Raw genomic sequence first — 25,453 nt, 5'->3', positions numbered from 1 at the left:
TGAGTGTGTTTCACACGCTACGGGCTTAAAAAAAAAAAAAAAAATACTGTTATGAAGAACAGAGACTGCGTCCGTCAATGAACTTCAGAGAAAAGGATTTTACGGAAAGACAAAAATCCAATTATCATTTTCTTTCCACTTCACAATTATGTACCACTTTGTGTTGGTCTATCACATAAAATCCCAATAAAATACATTTACGTTTTTGGTTGTAACATGACAAAATGTGGAAAATTTCAAGGGTTATGAATACTTTTTCAAGGCACTGTACATTTTCTGCAAGTACAAAAAAATAACTCTTGCTCCTTATGAGAAATCCATTGCCCATGTAACTTCTTGTGTAGTGAATTGAAATCTCAATTTGGAGTCAGAAGTTAAGGGGCGTTTGATGTCAAAATCAGGATAGCACCCTAGGGTGATAACGCTGCTCCTTGATAAACACAGTTCAGTGAGTGAGCGTTGTCACACTAGGACAGGAAGCGTCTTACTGGCTGCATTGCCAGGTGAAAATACAGGGAAAAGAGTCCGAATATATTAAGCTAACATAGCCACCACATCTAAGGAATGGTAAAGTGCAATATATTAAATTTCTGTTATAGGGTTTAGATAACCATTTATAACATTTCTAGATGTTCCCTTTACAATAGCTAATCTTCACCATTTCAATTCAGGTCCACTTAAAAAAGTAAGCCAAATTTTATGTTGCAAATTATTAAATATATTTGATCTTATCCCTCCAAAATGTTTGTAGTGTCATTGCAAAAGATAGTGTGAGATTGCTTGGGTAATATTCTGTACTTTTTTAAACCAAATAAACAGAACATTTAAGTCCTATACTCCGCTATATATTCTTTTACTAGAAATTGCATTTGTCTATTTTGTTTATGCCTTATACATCTGAATATTTTTTTTTTCTTTTACTAAAATCCTCTTTTCAGGAGGGAACTTCTTTACTCAAGGCGTTCCATGGAGCTACATTGTTTTCCTTACTAGTAAGTTCCAAAGCTTTCACATTCTCCCCCCAAGTTTTGCAACTGTAGCTGAAGAAGGTCATGAACGACATTTGAGATAAAGCAAGGAATTTGTCATAACCTAAAATAGTAGCACACTCAGCCTTTATTATTACCTCATTTTAAATTGAACACGTTATTTGAACTCTTGGTACACAATCACATATCCACTAAATTCACTTTTGCACTTTTTACTTTTATGAACTTTTACCCTTTTGAAGGTAAACACTTGTTTGGTCCCTCTTTGGAAAAGTACAAGGAGATTACAAGGCTGAGAGTACTCTTCTCCACCCGAAGATGAAAGCTTGTGCCATTACTCCTAAGAAGAGATGAGCTTGGACGTGTACGATCCCGTGTTGGCTTCCTGGCAGGATCGGGCACGTACGAACCCGCCCAAGCTCATCTCTGCTCCTGAGGCTAGGAAAGGTTTTGTCCCTCTCAGTCTTCCAATACCGAGACTGAAATGTACTACTATTGGAAGCGTTAACAAGCGTTGGCTTGTTGCTGTGTTGCCCTTCCCTTAGTTGGACTGATGTTGGATGAAAAAAAAGCCAGTTTCCTGTCTGTATGACTAAGAAAATAATATTTTTGACTTACTTACTCCTTTTTTTTTTTTTTTTTTGGAGTACACTATGTGACACAGTTCACCCCCCCCTTTTTTTTTTTGTGATCTCCCTATTTCCGTTATAAACCTGAAGCTTGCTGGTAGTGAGAAGCGTTATAAAGGGGGGTGTCCGTACAGCTTTTTATTTTTTTTGCCAGTGTCCAGTCATCTGAAGATTTCAGAGCCTGTGTCCCATCTTACGTTCCAAGAGGAGAAGAAGAAGAGAGAGGAACTAGATTTAGTCAGGATGTCCAAAAACAGTCCAACAGAGGGGTGGGTAACACCGCAATAAATTTCTAAATAAAGACCTCACTGGGTGGGCTGGGGACTGCTTACAGCCCATGAACCATGTGAAGATCGCTCACAGGATAGTACAGGATACAGTCACAGGATACAGAGTAGATGCCCCAGCACCACTAAAGGAGTATGGGTTTGGGACACCTATAGCAGTTGGCCACTTTTGTGTCTGTGTGCAGATATTTTGCACGTCTGTAGTGAAAATGCAACTAGGCCTTAAGTGCAAGGCAAGGCCTGAAGTACTCGCAAACTTTGGCAGCTGGTGCTGATGCAAGTCGGGTGGACGTTGGTGACCAGACAAGTGTAGGAAGGCAGTAGCAATAGACCAGAGTTTTATGTGGTGCTTTGCAAGCAGAAGCAGCTGTGGAATATTTTTGCTCAATTGTGGAAAAGAGAGTGTGTGCATGTGTGTGAGACCTCATTCACACGAATGTGTTTATTTTACGAAAGGGCACCTAGGTTCCTGCTGACAGAAAAACGCATGCTTTAGGACGAGTTTAGACGCGTTTTATATTATTCTGTTTACATACGTTCATACCAGTTAAATAAGTTTTGATGCGTTTACACACACTAGGCTCATTTACTTCTGTTTGCATGTATGCATGTGGCAGAATGTGTGCAGCCACAAACGCATTTCTGAACTTTTATTTTTTATTTTTATGTAGCTAAATTCAGCACTACAAAGCAGTCCCCCAACGCACCTCTCTGAAAGGCCCAAATCATTTTAGTCAAGCTGCATACAGAAGTGTGCAGAATTAGACCCTGCACGCATTCGTACGCAGCTTTTTTTATGACCTATGTGAACAAGGCCTATCTCTTAATGTGGTGAAACTGTATGTGGTAGGCAATTTGAAAGACGATCAACTGTGAAAATAGTGAGGGAAATCTCAGTGCTTTATTCTGAATGCCCTTACTCACAAACTGCCTCTTCAGAAACCTGGTAATGCTCTCGAGCTATTACACTGCTCTGGACCTGGAAAGCACTGTACGGTTATCTTTTACCAGGACACTGAGGTCTGGAAAGCATCACAATGCTGAACCCAGTGCCCAAAGGTCACATTCCATGCCAGCCCTGTGTGTAGTCCTGCAGCATTCAGGTACGGGTAGTCCAAAATCAGCCAGAAATAAGGCCAATCCTGATAGCTGCTATGTAGAGACCAGTTCAAGCAGCGATGTAGCTAGAAATCATAAAGCGGAACTTCACCTAAAAAGGTACGTTTTCCCTGTCCTCTACACTGGTCTGCTTCCTCCTCTACCACTTTTTTTTTTTTAAAGGGAGCAGGGACCTAGTTTTGACCGGTGCCTGCTTCTACTTCGCATAGGCAACCTGGTTGGGAATTTGGCACCCACCACCTACTCCAGCCCCCAACCCCCTGGGACATTTCACACGTTTGGGGAATGCTGGGGGTCCATTTACAAAGCGCAGTGTGACTTGTGCATGCGCAGTTGGGAGAAGTCTGTGAAGCCACTGACATTCACAGCTGGCTTCCCACAAGCAAGATGGCAGCTCTGGAGACCCGAAGACCAGCGAAGAACCAGTCCGGTTGATGTCTGCACTGGATTTCTGAACAGGTAAGTGTTTATTAAAAGTCAGTGGCTTCAGTATTTGTAGCTGCTGACTTTTATTTTTTCCAGAACCGACTGTAGCCTCTACATATAAATGTCCTTGGGCAGAAAGGGTGATATCTCGGTCATCGCTGCAGCAATATTCAAGATATCAATTAATAGCCTCAGCAGTTATGCACAAAATAAAAGCAATTTGAGCAGCTAAACAGACGCTGGGTTACTTTAACCCCTTCCTGCCACTGCCTTTATCAGGCTTTTTATGATATTGGAGAGCCTGGTAAGGATGTGACTGGGAACATCCAGCTTTAGGCACACAGTGAAAGTAACGGATGTTGTTCCTCCCACTGTGTTACGTTAGAAACAGCGACGGTTATTTTGTCATTCCCTGTTTCTATTCTTTGGTTATTTGGCCGATAACGGCCAGGGAAGCAGCCAATTTAGAACGATGTGTGTCTGATCGGCTGCATTAGCGGCCAGAGGAGAGATTTGGGGTCTAATAGACCCCAGATCTCTCCATAAAGAGCACCTGTCATGGCCCATGCTATTACAAGGAATGTTGTTCATCCCTTGTAATAGCAATAAAGTTGATAAAAAAAACCGTTTAAGATATAGTGTTTAAGAAAAAAAATGTAAGCGCCCCTGTGCTGATGTGCAGATGTGAACGCGCACATAGGTCCCACACACATATATAAACGGCGATGGCACAACACATTTGAGGTATCGCCGCAAATATCAGAGCAACAACAATAATTATAGCGGCAGACCTCCTGTGTAATTCTAAACTGGTAACTTGTAAAGGCTTTGAAAGTGTTGTCTATAGAATTTTTGGATACCGTAATTTGGCACCTTTCAACGGGCGGACTATATTTGAAAGCATGACATGTTTGGTATCTATTTACTGGGCGTAACATCTTTTATATTTTACAAAACAATTGGGTGTTGTGTTTTGTGCGTTAAAATGAATTCAAGTGTATTTCTCTTTCGTTCACTGACGGACACAACTCCATGTCTTCCAGACCATTGGGCTTTATGCTGCTCTCTCTAGGAGTAGGACTAGGCAGAAACCTTTTTGGTTACACCCCTGAGGCAGTCCCAGAGGGTATACCATCCCTTACTGCTATAGGACTTGCAATTTTTGACTTTCTCTTTATTATTTTTGTTCCTCGTGAGGTCGCATAGCCCTGGTCATAACAGCAGTCACGATCAGAGTCACAGCGTACCTCAGGCCACAGGACCCCCATTCCAAGATGGTGCAGTGGACTGCTTGGAGTAGCGCCCGCCTGGTGCCGTGGTGTGGTGAGTAGTGTCCCCCCCCTCCTTTCCTACCGAATTGCTGGGGATCCCATTCCTGTGTCCTCCTTCCCCCTCATGTTTTTTGCCACATCTCCTCAGTTTGGCATCCGGAAATCTTCCAAGGTGACTAAGGTGTTCCCCTTTCCTGCCTATTTTGACGAGATTGTCACTAGTCAGTGGGGTTCCCCGAAACACATGGTTGGAATACCTAAGCGCTTCGCTAGGAGATATCCCTTTGAGGAGTCTCTTCTGAATAAACTGAAGGTTCCACCGTCTGTGGACTCTCAGGTTTCCAGGCTAAATAAGACCACGCTTTTGCCAGTGGAGGATTCTCCATCCTTTAAGGATCCTGTGGACAAGAGAGCTGAGACTCTGGTCTGTTACCTTTTCACCGTGGCTGGTTCAATTTTGAGACTGGGGTTTGCTATTACCTTGGTACCCTCAGACCTTAACGGAATGGGCAAAGATTTTACGCCAGGTTCTGGAAGGGAAGCAACACCCTCCTGAGCTGGCGGATCAGTTGATCCATGGATAAGAGTACATTTGTGATGCATCTTTGGATGTGGCCCCCTTGGCCGGCAGAGTATCTGTGACAGCAGTGATTCTTCGCCGCATTATATGATTGAAGTACTGGTCGGTTGACCAGGCTTCTAAAAAGAAGCTGACTGATCTACCCTTTGTAGGTGTCTGTTTGTTTGGGGCCTCTATGGAAGAGATCATTAGGGAGGTAAGAGTACATTACTTCCGCAGGTTGCTAGGGGGCAAGGAACCTCGTCGTAAACATGGTCCTTTCTTCTCGGGTCACAATCGTCTGGATCACAGGAAAAGGGTTCAAGATCCACCCATATCTTTGTGGGAGGCTCCAAGAGACCCTGGAATGGGCACTCCAAAGCGGGCACTTCTGGTTCCACAGACAAGCCTTCACCAGCCTGAAGGGACGCCCTCCCCCGCATCCCTGGACTTTCCTTTTTCAGGACAGATGGTTCCACGAGTTGATTCGGTTCGGTTTCAAGATCGAGTTTCTTTCCTTCCAACTTGTGCCTGTCTCCCGAGCGGCTACAGGGCCTCTACGGGGCAGTGCAGGAGCTGTTACCACAAGGAATTATTGTGCCGGTTCAAGAGTCAGAACGTTTTCAAGGATTTTATTCAAATCTGTTTACAGTTCCCAGGAAGGAAGGCAAGGTTCGTCCGATCTTGGATCTCAAGGCTCTGGACCAGTTTGTGTGGGTTCAGAAATTTTGGATGGAGTCCATCCGCACAGTAGTAGCTTTCCTTCATCAAGAAGATCTTTTGGCTTCTATCAATCTCAAGGATGCTTACCTTCATATTCCAATATATGTCGGGCATCAGCGTTTTCTTAGTTTTGCCGTGGGCGAGGAGCACTATCAATTCGGGGCGTTACCTTTTGGTTTCGCCTCAGCTTCTCAATGTTTAGCTCTGGACACCATCAAGGGGCAGATTTCCGCTTTGCCCATATTATTACAAAGGCCGTTGGCGGCGAAGTCCTTAAATCAAACTTTTGTGCAGGGAGTTCGTCATCTGGCTCCGCCGGTGAGATTCCTGGTGAATCCATGGGATCTCAATTTGGTAATGTCGGTGCTTCAAAAGTCTCCCTTTGAAAATATTCAATAACTTCCTCTGCTGACCCTGTTGCAGAAGTTGGCCTTAGTTGTTATTTCTTCCGCACGTAGGGTTTCGGAGTTGGCTGCGTTGTCATGTCGATCACCGTACCTGGTGATTCATAGGGACAAAGTGGTATTACAACCCTGTCAGGCTTTCCTTCCTAAAGTTGTCTCGGGGTTTCATTTGAATGAAGATGTTGTGTTACCGTCCCTATGTCCTAAGCTGAAACATCCTAAGGTATTGCTTTACATTCCTTGGATGTGGGCAGGGCAATTCGGGTGTACCTGGCGGAGACTGAGCCAATTCGAAAAACTGATTCTTTGTTCTTTCAGGTGGACCTCATACAGGGCAGGCCGCATCTGCTGCGACCATTTCTAAGTGGATCAGGCAAACGGTGGTGCAGGCCTATTTCTTTAAGGGTCAGGTTCCTCCTTTCCCTGTTAAAGCGCATTCTGCATGAGCGCTTAATGCCTCCTGGGCCTTCCACCATCAGGCGTCAGTGGTTCAGGTGTGCAAGGCGGCTACGTTGTCGTCTGTACACAAGTTCACAAACAAAATTGGGGAAAAAAGACTGCAAAAATGTGGTTTAGCTTTTCTCAAAAGATCTGACGACATCTATTGTCCTAGGACACTGGCATAAACTGTGGGGCATGCTGTGTTCAGGAGGGGTTCTAATGAGTACAATTTTTCTGTTTTCAATTGTCCCGTACTCCTGTAGACAATACTATATCCCAACAGTATATCAATTTCTATGTCCCTCAGTTTGAGGTTTTTTTATATGGGTTTTCCCATTGTTGAACAGTTTGCAGATACATTTCTGTTGCTGTAGATCTAAGAGGGACAAGCAAGAAAAATAAAAAACAACATTTTTGCTTGCACATGATTGGATGACAGAAATTAGCAGAGCTTCCCCCATCTTAGATCTTCCCCTCAGATCGACAGCGACTGCACTTCCAAGTGTACTTGTAGTGAACAGTGAATTTGGCTTCAGTAAATCGTCCATATAGTCTTTCAAACTGTTATATAGCAATGGTACTATACTATAAACCTCACTGGGGAATGCATTTATGTGAATTTAATGTTTGTGGTAAAATCATAATTCTTTTCTGTGAAGCCCAAACAAGGGATTAATGACAAGCAAGCTGTAAAAGGTTTAATCAAGCAGTTTCATTTTTACATTTAGACCTCTCATCTAGTAATTTGTTATTAACCCCTTTACCACCGGAAGATTTTGCTGTCTTACGTCCAGGCCACTTTTTGTGCTTCGGCACTGTGCGACTTTAACTGACAATTGTGCGGTCATGCAATGTGGTACCCAAACGAAATTTACGTCCTTTTTCCCCACAAACAGAGCTTTCTTTTTGTGGTATTTGATCACCTCTGCGCTTCTTATTTTTTGCGATATTAATAAAAAAATAGCAAAAATATTGCAAAAAAATGACATTTTCAACTTTGTCTTTTAAAAAATATCCAATATACTCAATTCATGTCATTTTTTCTGGCCAAAATATATTTACACCCCAAAATATATTCTGCTGCTTCTCCTGAGTACAGGGATACCACATATGTGAGACTTTTTGGGAGCCTAGCTATGTACGGGACCCCGAAAATCAATCTCCATCTTTAGGTTTTCTAATGGCATAAATTTTTGATTTTACTCCTCACTACCCATCACAGTTTCGGAGGCCCTGAAATTTCAAGATAGCACAAAACCCCAACAAATGACCCCATTTTGCAAAGTAGACACCCCAAGCTATTTGCTGAGAGGCATGGTGAGTCCATGGAATATTTTATATTTTGCCACAAGTTTTGGGAAAATTACAATTTATTTATTTTTTTTTAAATCAAAACAACTTTATTTGTGTACTGAAAACATCCAACACAATGTACAGGCATAGAAGTACAACATACTGAAGCGAATTTTGAAAGAACCTCGAAAGTTCACGGCTGCCATACAAATTATACACCAAAAGCTAGGAGTTACAAGTATAGGAGGAGTTCAACCACCTATCCCAAACTTTTTTATATTTACCAGGACACCCTCTATTGACATAAATAATTTTCTTGTACGGTAGGGTAGCGTTAACTTCCTTGATCCACAGCGCCAGAGTAGGTACAGTCTGCTGCATCCACACTCGAGCCAAGAGTTTGCGGGCTAGAAAAAGTGTTTCTTGTAAAAATCTAAAAAGCAAGTATAAATCAGTGCTACACTCTCAATGAGGGGGACCACTCGTTCTACCTACAACCGATGATCTCAAAGACTGTGGATAACATTAATTACATAGTGAATAAATGTGTAGGTGTGTGGGTGGATGACTAATCAAGATTGTGCAGAATAAGAAAAGAATATTGATAGTAGAAAAAAATCCTCAAAAAATCATCAAATTGTGAACAATCTACTGAATCCAGATCTGAGTGATCATAAACAAACACAAGTGACCAGCAATAAAAAACAATTGATATGTGAATAGTTGCTACTCATATAAATGATGCACATCAATAAACAATATAAAATAGTGCAAATGGCGGTTTGAAGTGATATAAACAATTCAAAAACAGTGCAGAAGTGCTAAATCAGACGTGCATAAATAGTCCATGAAATAACTCTTAGGTTAATAATAGTCCAATAAAAATTAATTCATAAAGTGCAAAGTGCCCATAGATATGTAAAATACAAAAACGTGATGCGCTAGAAGTGCACTAAATAATACTGTGGTGATGATATTAAATAAAGAGTCCATATAAATAGTCCACTGTGATCGTGTTCAATTCCAACAAATGGTGTATAAATGATCAAATCAAAAATTCCAATCTTGTGAGAAATATGCACCAGTAGTGAAATCCCTCCACCAGAAAAATTGGCCTCTCACCTCAGTAGGGACCCAAACGGGCCAGCATACGCCTATATGAGGGTATAAGACTCCTAGGTTGACTCTCCAGCTGCTCACCTCCGGAGGTCCCGGGACATGTAGTGAGATAATAAAGGCAAATCTAGTGCTCTCAGTATATAAACTGTTGTAGGCTTTATTAAGAAAACATAGGCAACTCACATGTTCAAGGCACTCAGCCGTGCCTGCTAGTAGAGCGAGTGATAGCGTTATCCACTGGGAGAGAGAATCGGCGTCGGCCACGCAAGCTCCGCCTACCCTATACGCGTTACGTCAGAGCATAGGGCTCCGTTGACTTCCTCGATAGGGGTGGCCTATGCGTATCAAGCCTCGCTTTAAATCAGCACGATGAGAGGTGGATTGGCCAGCGGATCTCTGCCCCTCCTCCTATTACCAGCACTATACGGGACACCGGAACCAACGATCCAAGCACAAGATCTTCGGTGTCACTGGCTGGCATGTTCTATTGGGGCAATCTGGTGTAATTGATATACATTGTAGACAACTGTAATCCTATTATTACTAGCGGAGATCGCGTGCCTGCGTCATCCTCTCCCAGATATCATGGATTTACATATATTACATAGAGATATGCCATAAATATTTAAACCAATTAAAAACACAATATTAAAATGCAATTAAATCACATAGGCCATACAGTATCCTAAAATATCATATTCACACATATATACTAAAATATCATATTCACACATATATACTATAGTTTTTCTGTTTTTAGCCCATAGATATGTGGTGATATCTTCCAATGTGATTTAAAAGGTGAAATAAGTTTTCAAACACATCAAATCAAAGTGAGTGTGTCCCGGTGAGCTCGCAATCCCACACTGAGTGCAGTGGCCGCTCACCTCCACAACACTCAAAAAGAGTGTTAAGTATAAATCTCCAGGCTCCTCACAATCTTCTGACGTGTATATATTATCCTCCAGCTGTTATGGATTAAATACTATCCTCCGGTTGTTATGGGTTAAGTAATTTCAAATCGGTCCACGTAAGTATCTCCCTGTGTCTAGTGCTTAAACAAGAGAGGCTCTCATGGTGCAGTACATAGGGTATACTTTATTAATAACAAAGTTACAGACTACTCACAAAGAAGCTGATCAAAGCGTGCAGACAATCTCCAATGTAGCCGCCGATGCGGTGAGATCCGAAGCTTCCGGTCTCGGCCAAAGACCGGAAGTGACGTCAATACGGCTTATCTCTGACGCGTTGCGCTACGAACACCCGTAAGCCTCTCTTGTTTAAGCACTAGACACAGGGAGATACTTACGTGGACCGATTTGAAATTACTTAACCCATAACAACCAGAGGATAGTATTTAATCCATAACAGCTGGAGGATAATATATACACGTCAGAAGATTGTGAGGAGCCTGGAGATTTATACTGAACACTCTTTTTGAGTGTTGTGGAGGTGAGCGGCCACTGCACTCAGTGTGGGATTGCGAGCTCACCAGGACACACTCACTTTGATTTGATGTGTTTGAAAACTTATTTCACCTTTTAAATCACATTGGAAGATATCACCACATATCTATGGGCACTTTGCACTTTATGAATTAATTTTTATTGGACTATTATTAACCTAAGAGTTATTTCATAGACTATTTATGCACGTCTGATTTAGCACTTCTGCACTGTTTTTGAATTGTTTATATCACTTCAAACCGCCATTTGCACTATTTTATATTGTTTATTGATGTGCATCATTTATATGAGTAGCAACTATTCACATATCAATTGTTTTTTATTGCTGGTCACTTGTGTTTGTTTATGATCACTCAGATCTGGATTCAGTAGATTGTTCACAATTTGATGATTTTTTGAGGATTTTTTTTCTACTATCAATATTCTTTTCTTATTCTGCACAATCTTGATTAGTCATCCACCCACACACCTACACATTTATTCACTATGTAATTAATGTTATCCACAGTCTTTGAGATCATCGGTTGTAGGTAGAACGAGTGGTCCCCCTCATTGAGAGTGTAGCGCTGATTTATACTTGCTTTTTATATTGTGATACGTGGGGACACTATCTAAATCAGCTGCTAGCTCGAAGGAGTTCCACGTTCATCACTAGTTTCTCATTTATAGCATTCATCGGGTCGCTTACCCCATTTTAGCGCATAAGTTTACTCTTTTTACTTGTAAAAATCTAACCGTGTGTTTGTCTAAATCCTCGTCAGAAAAAAGTCCCAACAGGCACATCCTTGGGTCCATAGACACAGGAGCGCCCATCCGATCGTAGAGGAACTGGACCACCTGTGCCCAGTACCCGCGCACTTGCGGACATTGCCACAAAAGGTGGTCAAACGTGCCAGTCTCCTGCGAGCAGTGAGGACACTGGGACGTCCGGTTTGGGCAAAAACGAGCTAGACGTACAGGAGTAAGGTGAGCTCGATGGAGGATACATGTTTGAGTGAACCGGTCAGACATTTTGGGGGAAGCAGATTTGGCACATAGTAACACATCACCCCAGTCATCATCTGCAACCTCCCCCAGCAATGGCTCCCACCTAGTCTTCATGGCATAGGCAAGTTTGGTGGCTGCCGGAGTCACCAACATGTCATATAGCATGGTAATGAGGCCTCTGTGGTCCGTATGTGTCAGAACTCTAGCCAGGTCCAACGGCTCCCCCGAAGGGCAACCCGCACTAAATTGAGAACTCAGTGCATGGTGAAGCTGCATATACTGAAAAAACATGGAAGGCGGGAGGTCATATTCCTGTTTCAGCTGGCTATAAGTCTTCACAGCGCCCCCATGTAATACATGGTAGAGCAGGAAGACACCCCTAGATATCCAAACACCAGGGTCAGGTAGTTGTAGGAGTTCAGGAAGGGACCTGTTAAACCACAGTGGTGTGTCAGCATGCAATTCACCGTCTCCCACCCTCTGCAATGCTAAATCCCACACTCTTTTATACTGATGCAACAGTCCTCCACGCGGAGGTGGCTGGGGGGACCGCACCATCCCTCGGAAGATGTTGCAGAACGGGTGTGGAACCACGGGCGGAGGGTCCCTGCAGACCAAATGACGGCACCTCAGATTGTCCTGCTTGTCTAGGTGATAGAAATGGGAGAGCTGAGCCGCCAGGTAGTACGAAGGGAGATCAGGGACAGCCAAGCCCCCCAGGGAAGTCGGGAGCCTGGGCACCCAAGCAGACAGCTTACGCCTAACCGAGCCCCATATGAAAGAATTCCAAAGCGACTCCAAGACCTTGAAGTAGCAAAGGGGAATGTAAGTTGGGCAGTGCCACAGCACATACAGCACCTTGGGCAACAGTATCATCTTCAGCAGCCCTATACGCCCCATCACCCCCAGGGGGAGCCTGGTCCAAGTTTGAAGTTTAGTTTTAAACAGGGCAATGAGGGGTTCAACGTTCAGGGAGATATAATCCGAGGGGACCCGAGAGACATAGATACCCAAATACTTAATGGTGGCCACCCGATTCAGAGGCAGAGATGCTTGCTCTAACGTAGGGGGAAAAACGTCCATGGGTAAAACCTGAGACTTATCCCAATTAATGCGCAAACCGGAAAACCGCCCAAAACGTTTGATAACCTGCAGGGCCATAGCCAGGGAAGGACCAGCATCAGAGAGGTACAGGAGCATGTCGTTGGCATAAAGAATGACTTTCTCCACCAGGGGGCCAGCACAGAGGCCCTCCACCCCAGGATGGGAGCGAAGCGCCACCGCTAGAGGTTCAACCGCAAGGGCGTACAGCAAGGGGGAAATGTAGCAGCCCTGACGAGTGCCCCTAAGGAGGGGAAACTCGTCCAAAGGTCCAACCATTTGCCAACACTCGCGCCCGTGGGGCATTGTAGAGGATGGTCAACCACCGGATGAAGCGCGGGCCAAATCCAAAGGCACGTAAACAACACCACAAGTAATTCCATTCAACGGAATCGAAGGCCTTTGCCGCATCCAGGGAGACCACCACCCTAGAACCAATACTAGCATGGGAGGCCTGGAGATTCATAAAAAGTCGCCTAGTATTGTACGCTGTATTCTTCGTGGGCATAAAACCCGTCTGGTCAGAGTGTATCAGTGTGAGGATTACTTTGTTTAAGCGGAGAGCCAGAACCTTAGCCAAGATCTTGACATCCGTCTGCAGTAGTGAGATGGGCCTATACGATTCAGGATAGAGGAGGTCCTTCCCTGGCTTAGGCAACAGCACAATGAGAGCCTCACGCATTGAATCGGGTAAAGCCCCTCTCTCAAAAATCTTCTGATAGAGGGTCAATAGCCGGGGGACCATGGTAGTAGAGAAGTGCAGATAGAATTCGGTAGGGAGCCCATCTAGGCCAGGAGCCTTACAACGAGCAAAGCTGGATATGGCAGCCTGCACCTCAGCACCGGTAAGGGGGGCCTCCAGGGCCGCCACCTGTTCCTCCGACAACTGGGGAAGCAGGAGTTCAGCTAGCAGGGCGGTCAATTCAGCGGGTTCATATGCAACCTTAGAAGAATATGTGTCACGAAATCAGCGAACACTCGAGCGACCGTGGCCGCATCGCTGACCCGAGAGCCATCTGAGGCAGCCAATGCAATCACAACGGGGGGGCGAGCGTCCAAATGCGCCAAGTAGGCCCGTAGTCTGCCCGGGCGCTCCCCCTGCTCGAATATCCTGTGCTTAGCAAAGAATAGTTTGTGGCGGGCCCTCTCATAACTAAGTTGTTCCGCCACCCGAGGCTGCATGCGAAGCCTATCCAGAGTTTCCAGGGACGGTGCACGGGCACACTGATTCTCCAAATTGGTCAACTCCTCCATCACCTGTGTGAAGGAGGCCCGAGACTGTCGCTTAAATTTAGAGATGCAGTCAGACAAATGTAAACGAGCATGCGACTTAAAAGCATCCCACACCGTAAGCAAATCTGAGGTACCATCATTTGTCATAAAAAAGGATTCCCACTCCACCTCCATAGTCGGCAAATCCGGGATTATGGTAAGCCAAAATGGGTTAAGACGCCAATTACTGCGCGGGGGCCTCGACATGATATCGAGGGTCACCCAGTAAGGAGCGTGATCTGAGAGGATACGGGGGCAGAAACCCGCTGCACTCAGCCGGGGTACAAGCGAGGCTGACACAAAAACGTAATCTATGCGGGACATTGTTGCATTTGAAGCGGAAAAGCATGAATAGGCCCTCCGATCAGAGTACAGGTGGCGTCAGGTGTCGATCAGGGAAAACTGAGCCATAACCCGACCAAAGCGGGTCAGTCCTCCCGCGTAAGGGGCGGAGGGATCCGAGCCAACTCTGTCCATAGCAGGATTTACCGTCATGTTGAAATCCCCCAGCCACACCGCGGGCATCGAGGGATGTCGGGCCAAAAAATCCAGACCCGGCGCCAACGCTGCACCCGTAAACAGGGGCGGTACATAAGAGGCCAGCAACAAAAGAGGGGACCCGGCCACAGTAACACTGAGAAATGCATAGCGACCCTGCGGGTCGGTCTACACCGAGCAAATGGCAAAGGGGAGGGACTTGGCCACCAAAATGGAGACACCACTGGAATGGGAACTATATGTGGCATGAAACGCCCATCCCACCCAGGGTTGAAAAGAGCTGTGCGTTTAACCTTGTCCCTAGAGCCGCGAACATTCCACAGCAATAACTTTAGGGGGGCCATAGCAAAAGATAAAAAATCTTAGCACAGGGGAGAGAATCAATAGTGGAGACCATACCCGCTGAGCCTCCCAGCCTGGGGGAAACCCACATAGAAATACAAAAATCCCCCCATTGCAAGTGGGCAGGAGATACAGTAGTAGCACCATATATCACAGTACGGGAATACAGCAGCAATAGACAAATATCGTAGTCAGTACACAAAAGAAAAAAACTCACTAAAAATGTAGAAAAAAATAAAACCCAAACCCACCCAGCTCTACACTGACCCCAACCTGTGCGAGCATACATCCCAAAACAAACATTTGTAGGAACATAAAAGCTCCAACCCTGGCAGAGCGGCCTAACAGCCAAGCTCAGCCATGGCCGGGGTACAAGGCATAAAATATCAAACTGTAGAACCAGGAGAAGCATCATGGTTGCCATGTATCAAGGGGCAACCAATCTCTGAAGGTCAAACAAAGTACAAGTGACGCAACCGGCAATCAGCTCCTATGGGGTAGACCATCCAGGAGCCGAGCAGGTATAGGAAAAGAGCCACACGGCAGTCTGAAGGATTTCCACAGGGCCCGGGTACAGGAGAACGGAGCAGGCACATAGCCCATCCAGAGCCAGTGCAATGTGCGGTCAGCCGGTGGCAGCAGGATCAAAGCGGCAGGACACATACATGGGGTCCACACATAATGCAATGCACCAAGTTCCAGCATCAGAGGTCAGTTCTCCAGGGAATCATAAACAAGGGAAGGAGCGTTCAGGTAGGGGGAGAATGGGGCAGACACCATCAGTACTCACACCTAGGCAGGTCTCAGTCTCTCCAGCCACAGCAAGGCCTCGTCAGGATCTTCAAAGAAGTGGATCTTATCCGCGCCAACCACACGAAGCCGAGCCGGGAACAGCATAGCGTATTTCAAATTGTGGGAGCGCAATTTCCTTTTAACCTCGGTAAATCTGCCCCGGCACCTCTGGACCTCCGCCGAAAAATCCGGAAAGGCAAGTACTTGGGTGTTGAGTTGCGGAATATTCCCCTTCTCCCGGGCCAAGCGTAGAACGACATCTCGATCCCTATAATTCAGGAACTTGGCGATGAACACCCGAGCAGGTGCTCCAGGCGGCGGTGGCTTGGCCGGGACCCGATGTGCTCGTTCCACAACAAAGGACTGGGAGAAGGGTTCCCGGCCGTAGGTAGCCACAAGCAGGTTCTCCAGAAAAACAGCCGGGGAGGCGCCCTCAGCCCCTTCAGGGAGGCCGATGAACCGCAAATTATTGCGGCGCATCCTGTTCTCCAAATCGTCCTGCTTGGAGAGGAGCTGGGCAATATGGCGCTCTGCCTGATCCGAGGAAGCCTGCAGGGGGGGAACCGCATCCTCCACGTGTCCCAGGCGGTGCTCGGTCTCTGACACCCGGTCGCGCACCCGCTGCAGATCTTGACGGATAAGCGACACATCCACCTTCACCTCTTCGATCTTGGCGGTGAGTGTCTCCTGGCATGTGGAAATCGCATCCAGGATCTGAGCCAGTTGTGCAGCGGGAACTTCGGACGGGCCAGGCTGTCCGGCGCCATCTTCCGCCGGAGTCCCCTTGGTCGAATGCCTGAATTTCTCGAGTTTAGCGGCTGCCTCGGACTTTTGTCGGAGGAGACATGTTGCGGCCAGCTGCAGGAGGGAACCCGGGTCAGAGGACAGTATAAGTCGGGTCTAGTAATAGTCAGGATCTCGATAACAGGATGATGCCGGCGGAGCTCTCAGGCAGTGCGTCCTACTCCATCGCGCTTCAGGCCACGCCCCCACAATTTATTTTTTTATTTTCTTTTTAACACATAGTTGTCACTAAAAGATACATTTCTTACACATGACATGGGTATATGTGGAATGACAACCCAAAATACATTTTGCCGCTTCTCCTGAGTATGGGGATACCCGATGTGTGAGACTTTTTGGGAGCCTAGCTGTGTACGGGACCCCGAAAATCAATCTCCATCTTTAGGTTTTCTAATGGCGTAAATTTTTGATTTTACTCCTTACTACCCATCACAGTTTCGGAGGCCCTGAAATTTCAAGATGGCACAAAACCCCCCCAAATGACCCCATTTTGCAAAGTAGACACCCCAAGCTATTTGCTGAGAGGCATGGTGAGTCCATGGGATATTTTATATTTTGCCACAAGTTCCGGGAAATATATTATTTTTTTTTTTGTTTTTTTACACAAAGTTGTCACTAAATGATATATTGCTCACACATGCCATGGGTATATGAGAAATGACACCCCAAAATACATTCTGCTGCTTCTCCTGAGTACAGGGATACCACATGTGTGAGACTTTTTTGCAGTCTTGACGAGTACAGGCACCTGAAACTCAATCACCACTTTCAGGCTTTCCAAGAGCGTAAATTGTTGATTTCACTCCTGACTACCTATCACAGTTTCGGAGGCCATGAAATGCCAAGACGGCACAACCCCCCCCCACCCACCCAAATGACCCCTTTTTGGAAATTAGACACCCTAAGCTATTTGCAGAGAGGCATGTTGAGTGTTTTGCAGATCTCACTTTTTGTCACAAAGTTTTGGAATTTGAAAAAAGAGGAAAAAAAAATGCATTTTCCTGTTTTTTCTTTATTTTCCAAAAAAAATGAGAGATGCAAAATACTCACCATGCCTCTCAGCAAATAGATTGGAGTGTCTACTTTGCAAAATTGGGTCATTTGGGGGGGTTTTGTGCCATCTTGGCATTTCATGGCCTTCAAAAGTGTGATAGAGGTAGTAAGGAGTGAGATCAACAATGTACGCCCTTAGAAAGCCAGAAGGTGCAGATTGGTTTTCCGGGTCCTGTACGCGGCTAGACTGACAAAGTCTCACACATGGGGTACCCCTGTACTCAGGAGAAGGAGCAGAATGTATTTTGGGGTGTCATTTCACATATACCCATGGCATGCGTGAGCAATATATTATTTATGCCTCTCAGCAAATAGCTTTGGGTGTCTACTTTCCAAAAAGGGGTCATTTGGGGGGTGTTTGAACAGTCCTGGCATTTTATGCTCAATTTTAGCAACACATCACCCACTCTTCTAACCACTTGAAAACCAAGCCTTTTCTGTGAGTTTTTGTTTACATGAAAAAATATTTTTTTTTTTCACAAGAAAATTACTTTGAACCCCCACACATTATATATTTTTTTAAAGCAGAGGTCCTACAGAACAAAATGGTGGATGTTGCAATTTTTTTTGTCACACGGTATTTGCGCACACATTTTCCAAACGCAATTTTTGCGTAAAAAAAACACTTTTTTTATATTTAATGCAGAAATACACTATATAATTCCAAATTGTTTGGTAAAATTTAAAAGATGATCTTATGCCGAGTTCATAGACACCTAACATGACATGCTTTAAAAATTGTGCACGCCCGTGCCGCGGCAACAAACTAAGTACGGTTTTAAAAGCCTTTAAAAGTCTTTACAGGTTACCACTTTGGACTTACAGAGGAGGTCTACCGCAATAATTACTGCCCTCGACCTGTCGTTCGCGGCGATACCTCACATGCATGCTGCAATTGCAGTTTACATATGACACTAGACCAACGCTTGTGTGCGCATTTGCGAGCACGGGGGGCTTGATTTTTTTTTTTTTTATTTGCTTTCTTATGTTATTTTGACACCTTTTCTTTCATTTTTTTTTTTTTTCTTTAATCATTTTTATTGTTATCACGGTGAATTTAAATTTCCCCTATGATAGCAATCTGTAGTGACAGGTACTCTTTTTTTAAAAAAATTGGGGTCTTTTCCTCTGACCTTTAACGCATCTGACCACATCAAAATTGGTGTGATAAAATACTTTCCCAATTTCCCAATGGCGCTGTTTATTTCTGGCGAAACAGAAGTCATGAAATGCTCGTAGCTTCCGGTATATTAGGCCATAGAGATGATTGGAGCCATTCTCATCTCCAATCAGCTCTATGGTTAGATAATTGAACCACCTGCTGCACTCTCGGGTTAACCGGTGAGACAGAAGAACGCGAGAAAAACCGTGGAAGGCGGCAGGAGGGGGGAGTCCCCTCCCACTGCATGTAAAAGCAGTCTAGCGGCCAATTATCCGCTAGGATTGCTTTTACATGTAAGCCGACCGCTGGCTGTAAAAAACGATACCAAGGTGATGCCTAAATCTGCAGGCATCATCCTGGTATAACCACTCGAAGTCCAGCAACGTACCAGTACATTGCTGGTCCTTGTTTGGCATATAGGTTTTTTTTTCATGCAGCCTGTGGGCTGAACGAAAAAAAAGAGAACCTATCAGAAATCAGCACAGGAATAATGCGTAGTATTACTCATCATTAACCGTCCAAACAACCACCCACTGAATTTAATGATGGGTATACACGACACTATCCATGTATACCAAAATAGGATTTTAACTGCAGTGCTGAAATCAGAAAATCACCACAGCTGCTATCAGCAAAGGTATCCATATATGCTGAGCGCAAACACTGTTTGTGTCAGAATATATAAAATCAATGTCATGGTAGCCGACGAGTACCTGCAAGAGAAACAGGACACAAAAGAATGAAAAACAAACAAAGTACATTAAAAGTACATAGGAAGTGTAGAAGAACATAAAAAAATGACTGAGACGACAACTATTTTTAGCTTTTATGTATTTTTTTTTTTTTTTTTCTTCAAACGTCGAGTTCCAGGTTCGGGTCTCTCAAAATGACGATAGCCATCGAACATCTTATGAGACCCTGTGTAAATGTGCCCTAAACTGTGCCGTGCTGTACCCTACGCTAATAATCCACTAGTGTGTGGTAGCGACGGAAACCGTTGCAAAGACCAGGTTGGTCAGGACAGTCGGGACAATAATTCCGGGTGTCACTCCTAAATCCGCGCTTGCTGCAGACACGGCATCTTTTTTGGGGGTATTGTTTGGTAGGGGTACTCGGGAGGAATTCCGGAAAATGCCTCTCATGCAGCCGGCTCACTGCATCTGGTTGGGGAAGTTGGACAGGAGCACCACCTGGATACAGAAGGGCTCTGATTATCTCTTTTTGGAATTGAAAGAAGGATAATATTCCGGCAGACGCTTTGTATAAGACAAAAGCGTTATAAACAGCCAATTGAAATAGGTATACAGACACTTTTTTGTACCAGCGTCTGGCCTTACGGGCAATTAAGTACGGTCCCATCATCTGGTCGTTGAAGTCCACCCCTCCCATTTTACGGTTATAGTCGTGGACACAGAGGGTCTTCTCAACAACAACACCGGAGACCGTAGTAATTTGGACTGCGTTGTCTGGGTGAATGGAGGACAGCACGTAAACGTTTCGTTTGTCCCTCCACTTCACTGCAAGCAATTCCTCGCACCTCAAGCAGGCTCTCTCCCCCGAGTTCAGTCGGGCATTTACTAGCCGTTGGGGGAAGCCCCGGCGATTAGATCGCACAGTGCCACAAGCGCCAATTTGCAATTGAAAGAGGTGTCTAAAAAGCGGCACGCTTGTATAAAAGTTGTCCACGTACAAGTGGTACCCCTTTCCGAATAAGGGTGACACCAAGTCCCAAACTATCTTGCCGCTGCTCCCTATGTAGTCTGGGCAATCGGGGGGCTCCACAGTGCTATCTTTTCCCTCGTAGACACGGAAATTAACTGTATAGCCTGTGGCCCTGTCACACAGCTTATACAACTTGACCCCGTATCTGGCACTCTTGCTGGGGAGGTACTGTTTGATAGCAAGGCGACCAGTAAACTTAATCAGGGACTCGTCAGCGCAGACATTTTGTTGGGGGGTAAACAAGGCTGCGAACCGCTGATTGAAGTGGTCTACGAGGGGCCGAATTTTGTGGAGCCGATCATATGCAGGGTCTCCCCGAGGACGACAGAGTTCATTGTCGTTGACATGCATGAACCAAAATATTTGTTCGTATCGAGCCCTGGACATAGCAGCAGAGAACACGTACATTTGATGAATTGGGTCAGTGGACCAATATAACCGCAATTCATTCTTTTTTGTAATGCCCGTGTTGAAGGAAAGGCCCAGAAAGGTTTTAAACTCCTGAATCGTAATAGGATTCCAGGCGAATGGTCTGGCAAGGGGTGAATTTGGGTTGGCGGCGATGAATTGTTGAGCGTACAAATTTGATTGGTCCACAATAGATCTGAAAAGATCTTCAGTGAAAAACAGCTCAAAAAAGTTTATGGGATTAAAACCAGCTGTTTCCACTTGGATTCCGGGTTGGGCGGTGAATGGGGGAAGTACTGGCGCTGTGGAATCTGTGGGCTGCCAATTAGGATATGCCAGCGCTTCAGGGAGGACACTATGGGCTCTACGGGCCTGTCTTCGGATACGCGGTGGCTGCGGGCCACTACTCGTGCTAGCCACCGCACCAGCTTCAACTGCACTCAGGTGACTCGCCACGTCACCAGGTGATACTGCAGTGCTGGTTGAAGGTCCAGGGTGTACTAGGCCGCTCGTGCTTGCCAGTTCACGAGAAGTGTGAGCGGCACTAGTACTGGCACTCTGTTGCATACGAGAAACTCATGGTTCTTGCAAGTCAGCAACTCCAGAATGGGGTCGGGTACGCCTGACCCTAGCAGGGACCCCTCTGTCGGAGCTATCTGTCATTGAGCCGCTGCTGTCATCTGGTTCGTATACTGACCCTGATTCTGACAGTGAGGCTTCCCCATCGCTCTCACGTGCCGTGGTCAGTATATTGTAGACCTCTTCACCACTGTACCAACGTTTTGTCATTTTAGTAACTAAATTTACCGGTACAGTAGTGCAACTACTAGGTAATAAAAGCACCTGGTTGTCGAGGACTATTTGGTCGCTACAAAAAAAAAACTGCTAGTGCTAGCAGAGATCAGGCCTGACTCTAACGCAGCGGTTTTGTGTGATTTGTGTTTTTTGGAAGTGTCAGTAATCTATTGATTACTACACTTGCCTGGGTAAGGTGGTCTGGGCAAGGGGGCTAAACGCAGGTGCTAGCAGGAATCAGTGATGATTGTGCACACACTGCGTTTGGGGAACACTAAATTATGGGGACGCTAGTATAGTTCTGATCAGATATTGATCTGTTCAAACACTATACTGGTAATGGAGGTGTGTGTGTGTGTATGTGTGTTAGTGTACTTGACTCTAACTGACGCTAAGTAACGGTGGTGTAGTGGGACCCTGACGCTAACTAGCTAGCCTAAGTTGTGTCACCCGTGACGCTAATACAGTGATCGGTAATCACTGTATATAGTGAACACTGTGACAGGGCAGTGAAGGGGTTAACTGGGGGAGATCAAGGGGTTAAACCTTTATAGGGGATAGATGGTGGGTGGCCTAAACCTATTTGGGCTTAGCGCAAGCGCAAATTAGGGTCACAAGTGACACTAAATACAGTGATCAGTAGTTATCTGATATACTGTATATATAAGTGTAAACAGAAAATCCTGGCGCTGTGGTGCCGGTGATCAGACGGCAGGGCTGGAACAATGGGGTCGGACAATGTCCAAAGGGGTCCACCATGAATTACACGTCCAAGTCCGGGCTGCTGCCTACCCTAACCCAGATCCCAACTGGGAGGAGAAAGTAATGACACAAAAAAACGGGTATGATGGCGCTCCCGGACAAAATGGCACAAAAAAACTTGGATGCTGCTCAGGATCTTAAATAATCAAACTTGTTTATTAAAATCAATTTAAAATAAGCTCCTAGTCAGGGAGAGCCAATGGTGTGCCAAGGGTGCAGTGCTCAGCAAACAGATGTGATACCAAAGGAGACAACTCCAAAGCAAGGAGGACCCAGAGGCAGGGAGACAACGCCTTACCACCTGTAAATCCTGAACGGTGTGGCACTTGTAGATGGACTAGCTGCCTCGGTCAGATCGGGAACCTTCACTGCAAATGTGCCTCCGGGCTGGACGATGCCTGAGGTGAGGAAAAGAGGCTGACGGGGGGGGGGGGGGGGATGAGATGCTCAAACCCCGGCGAACAACTCCGGTGGCGGTGCGCGCCCGAGGCGGCAGCGGCCGCTGGTCGTCAGTCCCTGCTGACGTGGCGCCGGAAGGTGACGTCACCAGGCGCCTGGCGCAGACGTGCGCACCGGGAACTGCAGCACCGATGTAGCCGGAAGTGTGGAGGCAGCTCACCGAGGGCACAGCTGTAGAGTGCAACCAAGGATCACCTGGCGGAGCTATTGGGGGATGCCACAGATAGAGGAGATGACATGTTTCGGGCCCAGCCCTTCTTCAGATCCCTGATCCCTTCATCCAATCACAGCGGCCATTCACCACGATCTGTGATCGGCTGTGTCCAAGGGACACGGCCGACACAGATTTTCCCCGATGCGCGCTCGCAGGAGCGCGCGGGGAGCGTGTCACTGGGAGGCCGTATAAAGACGGCCTCCCGAAAATGTGAGTCCGCGCTGCAGCCGTATATAGGCTGTAGCGCGGATGCGAGGTAGTTAAAGTTTGTGCCACAACATTTAGACAACCCTGTGAAATACTGGGAGAATATAGTCAGGTCAGATGAGAACAAAGTTTTAACTCTTTGGATGCCATAATACACACCTTGTTTTTTTAGGTCAAATGGCACTCCACAAACACCATACCATCAGTGAAGTTTGGAGGTGGGAACGTTTTGGTGTGGGGATGTTTTTCAGCATACAGTACTGGCAAACTTCATGTCATTGAGGAATGGGAAAATGTACCAAGACATTCTTGATAAAAATCTACTGCCATCTACCAGGAAGATGAAGATGAAATGAGTGTGGACATTTCAGCAAGACAATGATCCCAAACACAAAGCCATGGACACTCTCTCAATTGGTTTCAAAGAGAGAATTTAAAGCTGCTGGAATCAGCCCAGCCAATAACCTGACTTTAATCCAATATAAAATCTATGGAAAGAACTAAAGATCAGAGATTTGAAGTGGAAGAATGGGCCAATATCACACCTGAGCAATGAATGTGACTATTTTCTCTATACAGGAGGTGTCTTGAAGCTGTCATTACCAACAAAGGATTTTGTACGAAGTATTAAATACATTTCAAGTAGCATGTTCAATACTTTTTCCCTGTGCCATTCAATTTTATTACACGTAACTTAATATCTGAACTTATTTGTATTCGTTTCTTTGTATGTGTGGATTGCATGGGTTGTTACCGACGTGATGAAACTTTCATGTCAATAGCACCTTAAGAAATTTATTTAATTGGTGGCGTGTTTAATACTGCTGTATCAATCCTGCAATGTAGGGATGAGTGAAGGATATGTTGTTGGTAAGAGAGGTAAAAGTCATGTCATGACTAAGAAGATAATAGGGGTGGTTGTCTATGTGAGGGGGAAGGGAAGTGGAAGAAAATGGTAGGGTATATAGGAAAAAGAAAATGAAGAAAAGTAAATACAAGGTACGGTGTTAATGGTGTTATTTTTGTTTCCTTTGTTCTAGTTTATGGGGCAGAAGTCCTCCTGAAAGTAACTGGATTGGGCCCATTAGAATACTTTAAATCTGGATGGAACCTGTAAGTACATTAAGACCTGTTTTGTAGAAGAGAACAGGTGCTGCATAGTTTTCACAAGCTCAGATAATTTACCCTATATGAACAAAAGTATGTGGACACTTTACCAAGTTTTCACTTAAAGTGTTACTAAACCCACAACAGTAAAATCAGTCTGTATATGCAGTAAAGTGCGCTTGTTATTCTTACTGTGGAACCTAAGGGGTTAATCCTTTGCTTTGTGCATAAAGACGACTTCTTCCACTCTCTAAAAAAATAACCCGATATTTACATAGCCAGGGGACGGGGCTGCACATGCTCAGTTTGGTGTGTATTGCAAGAAAGTTTTTCTTTGGAGAGTGCATGTGATCAGCACAGGGCCAATCAGCACTGTCCAGACATTTCCAGACAGAGGATCAGGGGAGAATGAAAACTACAAGCTTTACTAGGAACTGATACAAGTCACAAGGCTGCTATATACTGCTGTAAACTAGAATTGTTGGGGCAAAGAGATAGGGATTTTAATGGTACCGTCCTGAGACAGAAAAAATTAATCCAATAGGGAATAGGTAAAAAATATAATTTTATTGATGTACAAAAATATAAAAAAGAGGGGCACACACAAAGAGCAAATAATTAGCATACAGAGTATACATACATAACATATATAAATATATGTGAGACAATACTATACAACCTAGAGGGAGGATACTGTTCCCATGTTCATTCCCTCAATGTAGATGAATAAGGCCCCCAATAGATCCCGATATGTTTCGCAGAAAACCGCATCTTCAGGGCAATGGGGACAGTAAGACAACACAAACGGGTATTTACACTCTAAAGGTAAGAAAAAGGGGAAAAATAGCAACATTTCTTAGAGATTACTAAATAAAATTAAAGATACAAAATCAGATGCCAAAAATCGCCACGACAATGACTAGACTAAGACATTGGTATGACAGCAGAGTTAGCTCATATATAGGAAACAAACTTCAAAACAGGTGAAGAAACAACAAGGCAAAACGTCTCCTGGGTGAGCATGGAGGCCACGGTACACAGG

At 45.1% G+C, this 25,453-nt stretch overlaps 1 protein-coding gene across 1 annotated transcript in view; it reads left to right on the top strand.

Moving 5' to 3' along the window:
* TPCN1 (two pore segment channel 1) overlaps positions 1-25,453 on the top strand; it is a 373,488-nt gene that overhangs the window by 222,963 nt on the left and 125,072 nt on the right. Inside the window, exons 16-17 of the mRNA XM_082257616.1 lie at positions 939-992; positions 24,345-24,417. Of these exons, the coding sequence (XP_082113742.1) occupies positions 939-992; positions 24,345-24,417 (127 nt within the window). The remainder of the gene's footprint in view (positions 1-938; positions 993-24,344; positions 24,418-25,453) is intronic.

Source organism: Pelophylax lessonae, assembly GCF_965119305.1.
Source record: "Pelophylax lessonae genome assembly, chromosome: 1".
In the NCBI taxonomy this organism is placed as follows: domain Eukaryota; kingdom Metazoa; phylum Chordata; class Amphibia; order Anura; family Ranidae; genus Pelophylax; species Pelophylax lessonae.
The sequence above is the reverse complement of the archived record's forward strand: the minus strand, read 5'-3'. Positions and strand labels throughout refer to the sequence as shown.